General features: G+C 44.3%; 1 protein-coding gene across 2 annotated transcripts in view; it reads right to left on the bottom strand.

The window, feature by feature from the left end:
• Positions 1 to 10,664, bottom strand: part of LOC135902121 (tyrosine-protein phosphatase non-receptor type 7-like) — a 138,208-nt gene extending 127,544 nt beyond the window's left edge. Inside the window, exon 1 of one of the 2 annotated variants that reach the window (XM_065432050.2) lies at positions 10,287 to 10,664. In XM_065432050.2, the coding sequence (XP_065288122.1) occupies positions 10,287 to 10,356 (70 nt within the window). In that variant the 5' untranslated portion in view covers positions 10,357 to 10,664. Of the gene's footprint in view, positions 1 to 9,867; positions 10,202 to 10,286 lie in introns of those variants that run through there. The other variant, XM_065432049.2, reaches the window with a different exon arrangement.
• Between the last annotated feature and the right edge of the window lie 2,135 nt (positions 10,665 to 12,799).

The following is a 12,799-nucleotide window of genomic DNA, read 5'->3' as shown; positions in this document are numbered from 1 at the left end:
TATAAATTAGGAAATGTAACATCCCTGTTAAAACAATCTGCATCCTTTTGTTCAAGGTGCAAAACTTAGCAAAGGCAATTTAATTTCTGTAAAGCAGCTTTCATGTGATCTGCAAGGCGTTCTCTTCTGCCTCCTCTCCCTTACTCGTTTAACAGTTCTCCACTGGATAACGTGTCACAGTATGAATACCTTAGTTTGCTTTTATTTAGGGACATAATCACACAGATGCACAACCATGTGCACTTGAGACTAGGCTATCTCCAATGTATCCTACATTTGGTCCCTCTTAGCACGAGGCTCGGGACTTGTCCAACACTTGTTCCTGCCAATATCAGGTATAGCTTGACTGTATTAAATCTACACAAAAAATCTGATGTTGACAAAACTTAATCTGTCCGAAAGCTGTACGCTTCACTTATCGTTGCCATGACAAGATTTTCCCCCCTAATTCCCACATTTCTAGTCTTTAACTTGTCACCCTTTGTACTAGTCACCATGATGAGCCTTTTAAGTTTGTTCCCACTATGATTAAGTCCAAGATTTTCTCTACTTGGCCTGCACATCACACCGGCTAGGCTTACACTGTTATGCGTTGAATTTATTTACTTTTTACCACTACACTGAAAAGTTCATTTTGTTTATGTTGTATAGAACACAAATGTTTTACCTGGTCATGCAAGTCTCTGAATACCTTTCATATTGTTAACCACTAAATTTGATTTGCATCTTGTGCTCCCACTCCTGAAACAGCCCTTGGGGGCTGCTTGTGATGAAATAAATGTTTCCAGTTTCTGTATTTACTTTTACTTTAAGTGAATAAACACTAATGCAAGTGTAGTGCAGAAAAAGACATGCCACTGTGTTGGTGATAGCCACGAGACAGGAGCTCTTGCTTGCTTGGTTTTCGACTGTGCTCATTGCTGACCAATTTGTCTCCGTATAAGCATATACTTAACATATTGTGGAGACGTGTGGATCCCCAGCATCAGCCTGAAACTCTCCTCCTGGAGTTGCCTTCCATTTAACCTTGCACAACTTTCTACATTAGCAGTATGCTCCCTGCTAACTTTTACGCTACAGAGGACGTTTTTCCTGTTTGACGCTATTCAAGCCTTGTTCACTCTGCAAAACATTGTTCATCAAACATCAATTGCTTCCCATTCACAAACCAATTTCAGTGAGATGCTGACAATGTGTTGACAAGATGCTGGCGAGTGTCACGAGGTGCATGTTCTGTGTCAAAGAAAGCTGAAGACAACAACAATGACGATGGAGGCATGAGTACGATCATGCAATGGCACCAGGGGCGTAGCCAGGAGGGGGGGGGGAGAGGCTTATGAAGCTGCAGCCCCCCCCTCCCCCGAAACTTTTTCGTGCTGTCATGCGCCGTCGCCCAAAACAACCCCGGGCGCCAGAAATCATGCTTGATTTTGTCTAGAATGTCCTTTTCATGCTCGAAGAGACACTTTAGCGCAAACATTGAGAAATCTGGCTAGATTTTGCGGCAATGCCAATGCACCGAGAGTCAGATATCATATCGCAAGGAACTCCATCTGAACACAAAGTTTCAAAGGAGTTTGGATGGCGAGTGGGCTCATTGCGGCACCTCGCGGAGGCCACAGAATATAGGGAGCACTTGATTTAAATTCTGAAATTTTGTGGGTATAAAGTTCTCAAACTTTTGATGCGAAAGGCGCATTGACATTTCCAAAGTAGTGCTTTAGATTTTCAATTCCGGAACTATGTGGGTTTAATGTTGTTATAAACATTTGACGCCAAAGGTGCATTGACTTTTCTAAAGTCGTACATCGGACCATACAAAGAGACAAGCCAAATCAACCCACTATCAGATAAGTCGACAAAGCACACAGCAAGGTCCGACAAGACGAAGCGTTGTGGTGGTTCATTTGGGCAGTCATGTCACAGAAACAAACATCAACTTTTTTTTTCACCTGCGCTAAAGCATCCACATCAAGACACTAAAGCCAGCAAAGGCAACTATGTTCTTATTTATTGTTCTACTTGGACGTCAATTCGCGAGGACACATTCTGCCTCTTTCTTTTTTGTTCTCGCTACCCGCGGGCTGCCGAACCAGCTAGAACGCATGCGTTTTTCTCATGCTGCATCGACCACCCATGCACACTCCGATGCGCGTTCATTTTTCTCTGGCCAAGTGGATTTTCGCCTGGCAGAGTTTTGGACGCTTTCTGGCTAGCAGACGAGAAAATGAAACAATGCATGGTCGCTCGCCGCCATCACTACGGGGACTCGACGGATTGCAACGTGTCCCACTTGAGCGACACCTCTTCGGTAAATCTTGTCTCGCTGGTGTAGAATACCGAGCAGTGTGCGTATGGTTCTCTGTGGCCCAAGCATCTCATATTTTCATCGATATTCCTTCAGTAGTCACACTAGGTGCCCAAAGTCGGCATTCGATTGTAGCCAACATGCTTTCCTTTGAGTTATTTCATTTTCGGCAACCCCCGCCGAAAATCTTACTTTTACTTTAAGTGAATTAACACTTAAAGCACATGCACCTCGTGACACTTGCCAGCATCTCGTCAACACATTGTCAGCATCTCACTTCACAAGACGTTGCGGTGCAGAGAATTGTCGCATGGTGAAAGTTCGATTTTATTAATTCTTTTTAGCGGAAAGTAACGGACCACAGGACGCTTCAGTTGCCGGATACTATTATATTATTGCGAGAGCAGTTATATATATGGACACTCCAGGTGCATTTTTGCCATCGCCATCACGTTTCGTATAGAGACTGCGTGCCACATGCTGTATGTGCGACTGAAAGCGTAAGGGGAGGGGGGATGCATGGGTGAGCCGATGATGGCAGCCCAGTCTTGTGCGCACAAGGGGTAAAAGTGGGGAGGAAGCATGCCACCTTCCGTCACACGTGATACACCAGGGGACTGTGATCTGTGAATCTGTGGTTGCACAACATGTTTATTTGCCTTGTTTGACGCATCATATAGTGACTTTTTCTCAGATACGTAGATTTATTGGAGACCTACACGTATATTTAAATATCTTGTGAAGTTTTGTGTACATGTCCAGTGAACTTTGTTTACAGTGACACTTTTTTGCCATTTATCAAGCTGTATCTTCGTATTTGTACATTCTATTGTATCTTCGCATTTCTAATGTATGAAAGCAAGTCAAGTGAAAGTGAGCCAACCCACCATGCGCAATAATGGTTTGATTCATTATCTGCGAGACATGCACGTGGCACAGAGGCATCTCTTATTTACAAAAATGACACGTAGGTGTGAAGATCAAGGTTCTTTAATGCTCTCACACACTGGAGTGTACATGGTTGGGTTACATAGCGGACACTCCAAAATTTGAACAGCTTGGTGTCGTGAGGTTTTTAACAGATGAAGATGTTTCCCAAAAAGAAATCAGTCGCCGTATGGCAGCCGTGTACGGTGAACATTGCATTTCATTGGCCACTGTGAAATGTTAGAGCAAACGGTTCAAAGAAGAAAGTGAAAGATATAAAGACAATCCAAGACCGGCCCAAAGCCACCGTGCAATCACCCTCAACACAATTCCAAAGGCTGGTTAGACAAGAATGTAGGATAAGCATCTATGAATTGGCAGGGCGTATGAACATCAGTCACAGTTCGGGTCACACCATAATTCATGAACTTCTCGGTTATCGGCTCCTGTGTGCGCAATGGATGTTCGAGACTTTGAATCACCGCCAGAAGACAGAAGTTCGGCACTGCCTTGACTCATCCGATCCGGTATCACGATGAGGGTGAGGACATTTTGTCTGCCATTGTGACCGGGGATGAATGATGGTGCCGCTACTACAAGCCTGAAACACGACGGCAAAGCTTACAGTGGAAACATTCGAATTCACCACTCTGAAGAAAGCAAAGGCCATCTTTTCTGCCGGAAATGTATTGTTGATTTTTTTTTTTTCAATCGTCAAGGGCCATTATTGATCGAATTTACTAAACCTGGTGAGGCTATCAATCGTTTCCAATATAGTGAAATGTCAGATCGCCTGCACGTTGGAATCAAGAACAAACAACATGGAAAATTGAGGAATGGGGTCATCGTGCTCTATAACAATTCTCGTCCTCACGTCGCCGATGTGGTTAATACAAAACTGGCAAAGTTCAAGTGGGAAACGCTGCAACATCCGCCATACAGCCCAGACCTGTCGCCTTGCTACATCCACATTTTGGAGCATTTCAAAAAACACCTCAAGGGAACCAGATTCGTGTCAGATGATGACGCGAAAGAGTCAGTTACAGACTTTTAGAAGCAGCAACCCAAGCAGTTTTACGAGACGGGAATCACATGACTCGTTAGTGGGACAAATGTCTAAATGCTCATGGAGACTACTACTTTATAATAAAGTACCCTGTTTGTTATATATTCGCATTGGTTCACTTTCATTTCACTCACCCGTGTATATTTTGTAGAACTGCTTTTAATATGTGCTCTCTGTTGCAACTATAATTTCAGAGCAATTACAATACACGACCGGTGACAGCTGCTCCTGCGCAATACATTCTAACAAAGGACAGCGTCATTGAGATTTTTCTCTGGTTGTTGCATATGTACAAAAATGTAAACTAGGTTCATCAATGACAGAAAGAGAGAGAGATGCAAACTAGAGAAAGGCAGGTAGGCTAACGAAGTTTAATAAAATATTTGCCCTGAACTTGTTCATTTCATGGCCTTAACATTTTTCATATCAGCGGCATGCACTGCTTTGCTGGTTTCAAACTGATATAGTTTGTGTGATATTTGCTTTACTTATTAAATATACAGAAAACATGGAGGCATTGGTATCAGTTATTTCAGGCACAATTTTTAAGACATACGAGTATATCAGGGTGTCTACCAAATTGACATTTCCAAATTCCCTGAGTATTACAGGTTTTCCTCGAGTGCCTTTGCAATATTCCGAGTGACGCAGAATTATGTTTTATGTCAAGACAGGCTGAAACTATATCGACCGATGCATATGAAAAAGTAAGCGCATATAAAAAAAAACTTCTTAATCCAATTTTAATACTAAGGAGTAGCGTTTACGTTATTCAAAAAGAAACTAGAAGGGAGGGGTTAGTAAAATGCACTGCAAATAATGTCTTCGAAAAAAATTACATATGGTGTCGGGCATTCCCAAATACGAATAAAAAGGAGATGCATACAGAAGTAAATATTTTCGAATATGAGCTACTTTTATCAACTGATAGCAAGCTCAGTGGTATGAGGCCCGAACTTTGTCACAATTGAAATTCTCTAAACAGCTCGTAAGTCAACTTCAACTGTCCTGACATAATCTCAGCCCGCGCAAGACGACTCAGTGTTGTGTGTCATTGCTTTAAATAGTTATTTTTTTTTGGGGTTGAGGGACCCCTGCATATCGGCATCAGCCAACACTTTGTTCTTTGAGCTCAAGCTCATTTAAAACAGCTGCAGCGCGCTTCCTTTCCTATTAATTCCTCAATGCGTAGGTCTTTTCTCTTCTTATCCTCCTTCCGCCACTCGTTCGCCTCACAGACCATTTGAAGCATCTTCTTGGTTAGTTGCACAGTCCACGTCCAATTTTTCAAACTCCCTAGGGGCCGCAAAAACGTCCGAAAGATCGACCAGTTGGAAAAAATAAATGCATCTCATTTACTGCCCTTAAGGCTTAAACCGCCGCAGGCACATCTAAAAACACTCTGAAGTACACGTATTAGGCATATCAGTGCTCATACTGTGACGGGAAATACCGGGTGCATGCGTGTATAATTAAGGAATACATACTGTGGCTCGTGGCAATATCCCCTTCCCGCACTTATTATGCTTCACTGCAATACTTTTGCGTAAGCTTCACCAAGAAATATTTCTGTACATAGGCAAAGCTGATGCTCGGGAACCGGCATTATGCAACGCATCATGCTTTCCAAGCTTCTAAGCCAAATGCGAGGACCACAAAGGCGGAGTCTATGCCATTGCTGACAGCAGCGAATTCTTTCAATAAATAACACAGCACCCAACGGCAAGAAGCTTTATAGCGAATGTCGAAGCAGCTAGGACTAGCGTCACCGCAGTGGTGGCTATGGCTGCCAGCGTATCTGCGTGCGAGAGCGCCGGTTCGAGGCGGTGAGGTAATCAAAATGGCAGTGTGGTGGCTTTGATTAATGCCATGAAGCCGTTCAAATTATTGGGAATCTGGAAAGTAGGTCGTTGACTGTACACTGGAAACCCCTCCAGCTGACGACAGGGCGTCAAAGACGATTCATTACGATTCCTGTCTGTTACTCAAGCCAGCATTACCACGACTTTCGGCCCTTTCAATAAAATTACAGTTAATTTTCCCTGATAGAGGCACAAATTCCCCGAGTTTTTCTAGACTACACGAAATCCCCAAGAATTCCCAGTTGGTAGACACCCTGGAGTATAATCTTCGATGAAAAAATACATATTTTACTTGTCTTGACAGTGTGTAGCATTAAAGAATTAGTTTGCAGCATCTTTGGCAGTGGCAACGCAGTGAATATTAATGTTTAAGGTATTTGATCCCTCGAAATGTTCTGTAAGGAGGAGGCCCAGCTGCAAAGTTGCTTTAGCTGAACGGCCCCATAGCAGAAAAAAAGCTGGGTGTTCGGCCAGATACAACGCGATACAAAAGTTGTATTTTCATAAACAGCGAAATACAAAGGGCAAATGTGAGGCTCCGTATACATATGCAGTGATATTCTGTACTTTGCATTGCTCTGCTCTTGTTGATGCATTTGGTGTTTGATGTCAAGACCATACATTTTTTTCTACCAGGACTTATGTGAAGTGTAATGATGTGATTTGTACCTTTGTGTAGTTTTTTTTTCTGGAAAAAAAACTTGGAACTGTGGGGCAGTGTCATGAGGTGCACACGCTCTGCTAAAGAAAGGCGAGGAGGACGACGAAGGCACAAGTATGATCATGCAATGGCACCCAAGAAGGTGAAAAAAAAGAAGAAAAAGAAGACTGCAGAGAGCCTTGTAGCACAAGCGTGGAACTTGAGAGTGGCCCCATTGTGAGGGAGGAAGCCGAGGGAAGAAGGCAGCAACGGCGATAGAAGCAGCCTGTAGGTTGATGGGTTCGGGCTCCTGCCTATGCTTATGCCTGGTGTTCCCGAGCACACAGCTCAATAGCTAAATAAAGCTAGTGTTTGTCTGAGGGCATCCAGTGGAGAACCGACCAAAGCTTCTATGCTCCCAGCCTCTTCTCTTGGCTTACGTTCTTGCCCTATCATGCCACATCGTGTTGCCTCCAAACTCCAGCTAGAGCACCTCAGTAACAGCCTACTCGTCGTCGGCAACATTCCAGCCGCGACCTCGTCTGATGCCCCACAGTGAATCATAAGGTGATGTGTGAACTTTAATAACTCAATTGTGTAGTTTGCAGACTAGTTAGAGAGTCCATACATAGCAGTGGTCCAGATTAGTGTTTGTTGCCAGTTATACATTGTTGAACTGATATAAAGTATTTTTGTGTGTGTGTGGTGGAGGGTATACACTTTGTATTTTCTTTCCTAAATCGGTCTATTGACCCCATTAATCAACTGACTATGGTAAAAAAAAAAGAAAAAACAGTATACACCATGAAAGCGCGCAACCAATGGCCTCTCACACTTTTTACTTTCGGAAGCATGTACATTGTGCACAATGGACACTATGCTTCCTTACACACCTGACCTCTCTGCTTGCACACCCATTTCCGATGTTACCAGGTGTGTTAAGGACTACTGACAGCTGGCCCATTCATTGACATACACTCTTAGAAAAATTTACACCCTTTGGAGCTTATCTTGTCCCACAACAATAATCGTCATCTGTCTTGCCCGCGCTTCCTTTCTTTAACGCTGCGAACCCGGTACTTTACAGTCACGAACGGCATGCGCGTTATCAGTGTGACGCAGCATTCTCGACAGGAAAGTAGCGAGCGCCGAGTTTTCAAGAAAGGAAACGCAAGCAGCGCAGATGACAATTATTGTTGTGGGACAAATATACACCCCAAAGGGTGCAACCATTTTAAGAGTGTATGACCAATGCTGCCAAAAACTGAAACATAACAGCAAAAGGCCCTTCTCCGCTTTTTCCATGGGTACCCCTTTTCGGCTTCGGTTTCCTCACAGCATTCCTGGGCTTTCTTCATTACTGACTCGATATCACGAGCCTTACCACATAATCACCTGCACTTCCCCCAGCAATATTGAGATTGAATCTTTGACACCATCCATGTCAATCATATCAAGCCCTATTATGACCCACTTGTACTAATTATGCCTACAGTTGCAAGGATGGCTTAGCTTTCTCTCATGGACCAATGTAGCAAAGTCTTGTGCTACTACACAGTAGTAGCTGCAAGGCTGGAGCTCAGACTGGCTTGGTTTTTGACTGACACTCGTCACTGACCAATTTGCCTTTGTCCCGTGACCTCGTACTCAACAGTTGAATGCCAACAGCTGATGCATTGGGGGCACTGTGGACACCAAACTTCACACAGCAGGAACACCCACAAACTGTAGCTCTACTGTCTGTTAGTCCTACAAGGAAGTAGCAAAATTCAGCTAGAGTCCCTTGTACTACTCTTGACATCTGAACCTTGTGATGTGTTTATTGTGAGGCTTTCCACCAGAATGTGTACGTTTGGCATTTTCAGAGGGCCTACAGATTACTTGAAGAGAAATATTGCAGTCTGCTTGTATTACTTTGAGACATTGGGCTTTCAAACATATGGTGACAAACTATGTACCCTAAAAGATGGTTATAGCTTCTATCTAGCACTCACGGCCTCGACTGCCAGGGTGTGCCCGTCTGCTCCAACATCATAACTACTGCCAACCCCATTATCACTGAAATTGCAGCCAATGTTAAGTACGCACACAACGATATATAGGCAGGCATATGCAAGGGCAAATTTGAAGTGCAAATGCGCATGCTAGAACAAAGCGCCGAGACAGCGGTTAGATCGTTACTGTAAATGGCACCGAAACTACAAAGGACAGCGGTTTGTAACAATTAACGAGCGGATGCCCGACAATGAATTCAATGTCCGCGCTAACCTTGAAGACCACGTCAGGCGCTTGGTGGAACAGTCCTCATTCGGCCAGAGCAGTCCGCAAAACAAGCGCCACATGCGTGCGTCACATGCAAGCAGTGGAACACTTGGCCAAGCGTGAAGCACGGTGACGAGCGCGAGCACTGAGCGTGACTTGCGATGACAAGCGCCTACTGAACCAACACAGGCGACGGCAGAAGGTTTTGCGCTCGTAAACACAGTGAGCTTGTCTTGCCATAAATCAGCAGCTCGAAGAGAGCGCGGGACCATCATAGGCATCGTGAAATCAATACGCCGCAAATTTCGTTTCCGCTTGCGAAAGAGCTCGCGCATGTCACACAGCGGAAGGCGGCGAGATTTCCCGCGCGCAGAAATGTGCGGAAAAAAGCAGTGTCATTGACTAGGCAAAGCACTCGCGAGCCCAATCTTCAATGGATCCTCGTCACACGAACCGACCACTTGCGTACACGACAGCTGCGCCTTGTGTTAGGACCACGTCGTGGTTAAGAAATCAGCGGAATGACTGATAGGCGTCCGGCCATCGCGAGCGTTTCGGCGGGTAAAGATAGCCGCAGTCTTCTATCGCCACCGCTTGCATACGATCAGATTCACAAGACTTCCCCGTGCCGTTGCGGCTAGTGTAAAAAGAAAGCGCGTTCGGCGAAGTACTGAAAAAAAGCATTCACTCGTTTTTAGGTCGATGCGAAGGAGCAGAGTACAGCCCCTCATATCTGAAAGAGGAGGCCAACAGGAGGTCAACGCGATGTAGATGCAGCGCGCGCTAGAAATCAATAGCTTACTTTGCTGATTTCTTGTTTTTCTTTCCGGATGTCTGCCCGGGCATGGGGTGGGATGGGGGTCTTCGTGGTTCGCACAATGTGCAATGTGCATCGCAACGCTGTTCAACTCGGGGCGCGACGAGAACTAAAGGCGCCTAATTGAGTCAAAACACGTCGCACGGTTGGCAGAACAGAAAGCTCACGCGACACATACAAATGAAGCGTGGTCTTCTTTGACTTAGCTTTTGCTTTGTCACTTACTTAGCCGAGAGTAACAAAACAACGGCAACCGCAAATGTAAGAACGGCAAGTGAGAAGCATGCTGCCTTGGCCCCTACTCACCTACATATCGCTGTAATACACCAAATACACAGACACACACACACACACACACATATATATATATGTATATCCACAAGGAGAAACGGGCACTCGCTTACGCCTGGCGCCGACGATGAGGTAGCCGCATGCCAGCAATGAACAGGCGCAGCGCAGCCGCAAAAACTTCATGTTGTTCTCAGCGGGCGCATGTTGTCGTATTGACAAACATTCGCGCAGCAGCGTTACCACTGAACCACATTACATGGCGAGCGCGTCAACTTTCCCGACAGATTTCACTCCTTCGCTCCTCACAGTTGCCTAAACGCGCCGATTGCGAGACGCGCGCTGCTCGTCGGGAACGCGCGCCGACTTCAGCAGAGCAGAGTATCGCCGCTAGAGGCGCCTCGATAGAAGTGCGACCATATAGAATAAAGAACCGACACATGCCGACACACGGTATAATGTGCACTGGTAGTAAGTGCCGACACTCGATCTCGGAGTATACATTCTAGTACACTATAGTGCCGACATTTCGATCTCGGAGAGAGTGCGACGCTACAGTGAACTATATGGGCTAGAAGGGGGCAGTGCGACAAGCGGCGTATGTGCGCCTTGCGAGAGAGAAGCGCGATAAGCGATGAAATTTCTCAGCGCCGCTAGGGGCGCTAAAACGCGCTGGTGTGTTTTTATTAATTTCAAGAGTACGCCCAGCCTCTGATTAGAGGCCTTAAGCAGGAGTGGTTACATGCATTACAAACAATACATTGAGTACAAGGTGCGAAGCGTGAGCAAAAATGAAATAACACTGAATTTGAAAATATAAACAGCGTGTCATTTGCGAAAACGTAGCATTTAGCGCTAACAATGTGAAACTATTCCGAAGAAGAAAATGCTGACTGCTCTTAGCATTAAGTTGACGAACATTTAAGAAACAAAGAAAAGAAAACTAGAACAATATAGGTATACAATGCGTGGCTAACGATTTCAGAACATACATTCTATCAGACAAACAATGAAGTAGTGTGTGTAAAAATATGTAGCAGTGGCAAACGCATCAGAAAATACGTGCGTTCAATTACGTGGAAGGGCAGGCCGAAAAAAAAATTGAAAAAGAAAAAAAGGGCAGTCAATGTACCCCGTTCATTTATACAGTTTCTTTAAAAATGATTCGAAGGTGTCGCAGGCAACCACCGCAGCAGGAAGTACATTCCATTCCCTAATGGGTCGGGGAAAATATGAATTTCTAAACGCTTCTTTTTTGCAGTAGTAATCTTTAGGCTGCTTAGCGCGGCTAGACCGAGTTGATCGACAAGTGAGAGGCTCGGTATGCGTGTCCTTGTCTATGCCTAATTTTCCATGATAGAGCAGATACATGTACTGTAATCTCTCTTATATCACCGTTTTTGTAGGGTAACTAGTTCTGCTGTTTCGAGCATCGCACTTGGTGATGCATACCAGCTAAAGGAATTGAATACAAATCTTATCACCTTTTTCTGAATTTTCCCACTTTTTAATGTTAATATCGCTATGTGGATCCCAGAAGACGGACCCATACTCAAGAATCGAGCGGACGAAAGTTTTGTAAGCTAGTAGTTTTATCTCATGGGGTGAATTTCTTAAGCAACGCCTCAAGTAACCAATCTTCTGCATGGCTTTCTTTTCTATGTATGACACGTGCTCATTCCACTTGAAGTCCGAGCTGATAACTACGCCCAAATATTTATAGCTTGTCACGCGGTGTAAAATTTGCCCATCGATCGAATACTGGTTGTTTAAAGGGTGTCGTTTCCGCGTCACGGTCCTCACTGCAGCTTTTTTCGCATTAATTTTAATTTGTCATGCGCTGCACCATGATTGCACTGTAGACAGCCAGGTATTTAACAGAGATTGCATGGTCAGCGTGACTACTGATTTCGTTATATAAAACGCAATCGTCAGCAAACAATATTATTTTAACGGGCAATGCCTGTGCAATATATATATTAATGAAAATTAAGAAAAAATAAGGGCCCGAGCACTGGTCCCTGTGGGATTCCGGATAGTACAGGTCTTGAACGTGAATGTGTTCCGTCTATGTTTACAGTTTGCCGTCTCGAAATAAGGTATGCTTGAATCCAAGAAAGAAGGGACTCATTTAGAAGTATAGGTTTCAATTTTATCATGAGTTTGGTGTGTGATACCCGGTCAAATGCTTTCTCGACATTTAAAACAATAACATCAATTTGTCCTTGCTCATCCAGAATAGCTGCGAAATCATGAATGGTTCCTAAAGCTGAGTAGTGGTTGAAAGCCCTTTACGAAATACATGCTGCCTGGGGTCGAGAAAACCATGAAGCTCAAGAAAAACTGTTAGATGTTTAAAGATAATGTGCTCAAAAAGTTTGGAACATGTGCAAGTATAGAAATGGGTCGGTAGGAAGAAAGCAGTGATGAGTCTCGTTTTGGCACGGGAACAATCTTTCCAAACTTCCAGTCATGAGGCAACTCGGATAGATATAACGGCTTATTAAACAACACATAAGAATTTAGAGCACCACTCGGCATACCGGAACAGGAATTTGTTGGGTATCGCATCGACACCAGATGATTTTTTAAAATTAAATTATGGGGTTTTACGTGCCAAAACCACTTT

The sequence above is a fragment of the Dermacentor albipictus genome, chromosome 3 (assembly GCF_038994185.2).
Source record: "Dermacentor albipictus isolate Rhodes 1998 colony chromosome 3, USDA_Dalb.pri_finalv2, whole genome shotgun sequence".
Lineage (NCBI taxonomy): Eukaryota > Metazoa > Arthropoda > Arachnida > Ixodida > Ixodidae > Dermacentor > Dermacentor albipictus.
Note: the sequence above shows the minus strand (reverse complement) of the source record. Positions and strands in the feature narration are given on the sequence as shown.